The 4,569-nt window shown below is 24.2% G+C and overlaps 2 protein-coding genes across 5 annotated transcripts in view; one reads left to right on the forward strand and one right to left on the reverse strand.

Annotated features, from left to right (window-relative positions):
- The window catches only part of LOC108691381 (calcitonin gene-related peptide type 1 receptor-like), a 128,033-nt gene that overhangs the window by 82,264 nt on the left and 41,200 nt on the right, over positions 1–4,569 (forward strand). The gene's annotated exons all lie outside the window — the stretch shown is intronic.
- LOC108691376 (esterase E4-like) overlaps positions 1–4,569 on the reverse strand; it is a 37,148-nt gene that overhangs the window by 10,531 nt on the left and 22,048 nt on the right. Inside the window, exon 1 of one of the 2 annotated variants that reach the window (XM_018199082.1) lies at positions 4,225–4,318. The exons of the other annotated variant lie outside the window; for it this stretch is intronic. Coding sequence (XP_018054571.1) covers positions 4,225–4,271 — 47 coding nt within the window. The 5' untranslated portion in view covers positions 4,272–4,318. Of the gene's footprint in view, positions 1–4,224; positions 4,319–4,569 lie in introns of those variants that run through there. 2 annotated transcript variants of the gene reach the window in all.

Below are 4,569 nucleotides of genomic sequence, written 5' to 3' on the forward strand. Positions count from 1 at the left end.
AAATAGTACATGTAATATAAATTTATAGATAGAACAATAGAGCTACAATCGATTATCAAATAATTATTTTGATATGAATTAAATCTTAAAAACGAGATCGTGAATAACATCAATATCCATAGAGAGTCAAATTAACAAAATGCCATGCTATTGTTTAAATTTGTCAAACTTAAAATATTTTATACAATCAAATAAAAACAATTAAATAACAAATAACAAATAACGCATTCAAAAATACATATATTGATCATGTGTATATCGATACACTCAAATTTAAGAAAAATGAGGAAGTAGATAATTAAATGCTAAAATGTACAGCAATGTATTAAAACACTTGAAAGTAAAAATGCGTTATAATAAATGCTGTAATAAATGTTATAAAAAACTATTAAGAATTGGTATATTAGCGTCATGATGTAATGGCTGCTGAACAAATAATTGCGTAACAAATAATTGCGTAATCATTAGGATTTACTAAATAATAACGAAAATATTAAGGGAGACCACAATATATACATTGGCCATAACTACCTTCTCCTTTGTTATAAAAAACATTTTAAATGTAATATGAGTAAATATTTTATTGACTTTAACCTACTTTAAACTTAAAAGTAATCTTAAGTGTAATGTAGATAAATATAGCTTATCATTTATTTCGCTTATCATTTATTTTAATCATTTTAACCTTGACACTTGTGCGTATACTCTTGTGAACATGAGAGAATATCATTTTTTTCCCTTCACTTCGTTTTCAAAAAAAATGCAATCTAATTTTAATTTCAAGCTAGAAATAAGTTTATAGGTTAAATTAACCCATTTTCGGTATTATTTATATTTTTTAGAGCTGAGGATGCAGCGCATGTACTTCAAAAATTATTCTTATTTTGCATTGTAATCAGAGATTGATATGGGGTGGGCCTCCCTTTGCGTTACAAAGTATTGCATTTCTTCTTGTATATCTGCATTCTCAAAAAATATAATTTAATTCAAAATATTTTTATTTTAAAACTAAAATTAGATTTGATTTAGATTATATTTTTCGGGATAGGGATAGAAACCTCTCTCTCGCACATGCATATACTTTGCAATGCGAAGTAAGGTTCATTTTGCATCATTCCCTATTTACAAGGCGATAATTTTGTAATGATCTTGTCCTTCATAGTTTATTTATATATGAGTTAGGGAAAAAATTTCTTTATAAGTTGATAAAAAGACTTTTCGCCATCAATATTTTCGTTAAAAATGAAATTTAAATTTAAGAAAAGATTTTAAAGTTTGAAATCTTTACTTTCAAATGGTTACTATATTTTTTAAATTTATGTGAGTGTAATTTTTACATAGAAAACTACAAATTGAAAAAAATGAAAAATTTGAGCAAATTTTCGATTATCTACTGTGAAAATTTGAATCAAATTTTCTACAAAATCATTTTTTTTACATGTTCCTACGATTTTTTATACCTGAGTGATTCGCGGATTAAGTAAAATCTTTTGATAGCTAATAGTATACCATTTTACTAAAAAAACAATTTTACCTACGAACCTACTCTTCATAACAAAATATAAAAGTTTTTACAAAATTTTGAAGATAATTTATCACAAGAGAAGATAATTTATCACAAAAAGAATACTTAAAGTAATAACAAAATTAAAGTAATAACAAAATTATTTAATTATTTAGCCTTCTAGGTATTTATTTGCGCGTCGAATTTATTAATTTTAGTTATTTCTCTGTACTTATTTACAAAAAACAAATTTGTTTTATATAGCGATGTTTGCTATAAAGTATAAAACATTCAATTTTAATAGGGTATCTGATAAAATAAAAACTTTCGCATAATGGCAAAATGGACTAAACTGAGTCGAAAAGTCCTCTGCCATTTTGCAATTTTTGCAATAGTTAACAAGATATTAATTACTAAAAATTATCGAATATTGGTCTCCAATAATTTTTTATTCAAATACTATTAACTTATTTACAGAAAAATAGTTAGAGACAAAAATTATTATTTTCTTCTCTAAGAATTTTTTCAGAATTTTTTATCAACTTTTTAGTTTATATTTTCTTATTAGCAATTATTTTTATAAGCATGAGAAAATACGATATTTAAAAAATTCTCAAAATTTTATGAGAAGAAAATAAACAATTTTTATCTCTTGCTGATTTTTCTATAAAGTTAATAGTATTTGAATTAATTAACACAAATAACACAAATACATATTAGGATGATATAGACTTGTGCTGATATCGTCATTGATAATTGCTTTCATTTTTATCTTATATTTCAATAAACACAAAAAAATTGATTTTATAAATGTTAATCGATAAATTATCTAGTCGATAGTTATCTAATAAAATAATCTTATTAATTTAATAATAGTATTAATGAAACAAATACGCTATGTTCTTGTTTTGATAAAATGCTTTTTATTTAATTAACATTGTTATTGAATAGAGAACATTATTTTCAATTAGATTAATGTTGATTAATGTTGTTAATAGAATATCATTTTTCTTCATGTAGTATTCTACAATTTGTTATACTGTAATGTGTAATATGTAGTCATGGATTGTTATGCGTTAAGGGATTATCCTACTTTACAATTTTCAAAAACTTTTTTACTTAAAAAAATGAAGTTTTATAATTAATGTGCAAAAGATTCTGAAAGTGGATATTTGAAACATTTTTCTGCTTTATTCTAAGTTTTTATCTTCAGAGTTACATATAAAAAAGGAAGATGCACTTTACAACATAGGCGTATTAGACAGGTTGATTAACGATAAAATGCAAAAAACTACATGATGTGAAGTAACCAAACTATAAATATATTTTGTTTGATAACTTCATGCATATTTATTGAAACCATATTTTCAGAGACGAGTACAAGATTTTTCAGGCTACAATTGACAAACTGACTTGCAATTTGAAACATATATTTAGAGAATAGTTTTCGATGATTTTGTTAGTAAAATTTGTATAGTGTCCAATATATAATAACATTTATACATGCCAAAAAATGTGGCAAAAATTCAAACATATTTACATCAATTTTTAAAAAATTCGGAAAAAAGTTTGATTAACTGATAGAGGGCATATTATAATTTATGAAACTAATTTATTTTTTTATATCAAAATAATCAAATGGCGAAATCATATACACAAAATACGTTTCACGCAAGTTGCTGTATTTTCTCGAAAGATTAATATTTTAATACAGTGTGCAACGCAACAAGTCAAAGATATATACTAATAAAGATATATACTAATAAAATGCCGAATTAGAAGTGATTTGAAATGATTTTTCTCAATCCTAGCTCAAGGAATCTCCATTTTTCTGGCTGGTTAAAATAACTTTTTAATAATAATGAAGATTAATAATGAATCACGTAAAAATAAAAGAAATATTTGAAATATTTGACTGCAATTGAATTGCAAAATATATTTATCAAATAATACATAATATTTGAGAAAAAGAAGATATTGGATGAAATAAAAATAATATTGCAAATCGCATGTACCGTGATGATTTAAAAAGAAGCACGTATCGTGATGGCTAAATTTTAAAAAGAAGCACGTACAAACAAAATTTATTTGCTATCCTGCATGATCATAATGTAATAAACCATGATAACAGATTTTAATGCTATTTTTATTCACGTTGCTCAGATAGTGACTTTTGGCACTATTTAACGTGTAATACATGACTATATATATATATATATATACGTGTTGCATATTACAGTATGATGGACTATATAATACTATATATAGAATGTTAAGACAAAAAGCAATCATCAATGACAATATTAATAAAAATATTTATATCACCTGAAAGTGTGTTTTATATTTTAAATTCCTAAGAATTGAATGTTTTATATAGAAGTCATTATAAATAAAAATATAAATCTCTCTTGACGACTAGCAATTTCGTTCTATTTTTTCTTCCTTGCAAAACTCTTATCAAAAAAAAAAAAACTCATTAGAAATATTACTGATGATTTGTAGAAATATTACTGATGTGAAACATAATTTTTCCACTTCATTTTGATATATAAATCTTCATGTTTTTTTGTTCATCTTAAGGTGCGATACAAAAATTTTTATTTACATTTTTCACATATTGAAAGTTACCATGAATTTTTTAAATGTACAATCTTATTTTTTTTATAGAAATCGAAGCATCGGAACGCTGAATGAAAAAGATATATTGTGTTAATACTTACTTGGATGCTAGTTGCAATAAAAGATACGTTTTTATTGGAAAAAACATTGTTCTTTTAATTTTTAAGATTCCTTTTTTATCTATTTATTTCTCTCTTTTCATATTTTCCTTCCAGGCTTCTTGAATATATATATTTCAAACAATTTAATACTTTCTTCAATAACGTTGAATTCAAATACGTACTGAAAATGAATGCTATTAATTGCTCGCTCTTAGTTATATGAGATGCAATGCATCGATCACGTGATCGATAATACAGTAATATAGCAGAAAAAAACAGTTTGCAGTTAACTATTGTAGTTTTATTGAAATGGAGAGGACAAACCTATTCTTTCCTTCTGATGTA

Source organism: Atta colombica, unplaced genomic scaffold (genome assembly GCF_001594045.1).
Source record: "Atta colombica isolate Treedump-2 unplaced genomic scaffold, Acol1.0 scaffold46, whole genome shotgun sequence".
NCBI lineage: Eukaryota > Metazoa > Arthropoda > Insecta > Hymenoptera > Formicidae > Atta > Atta colombica.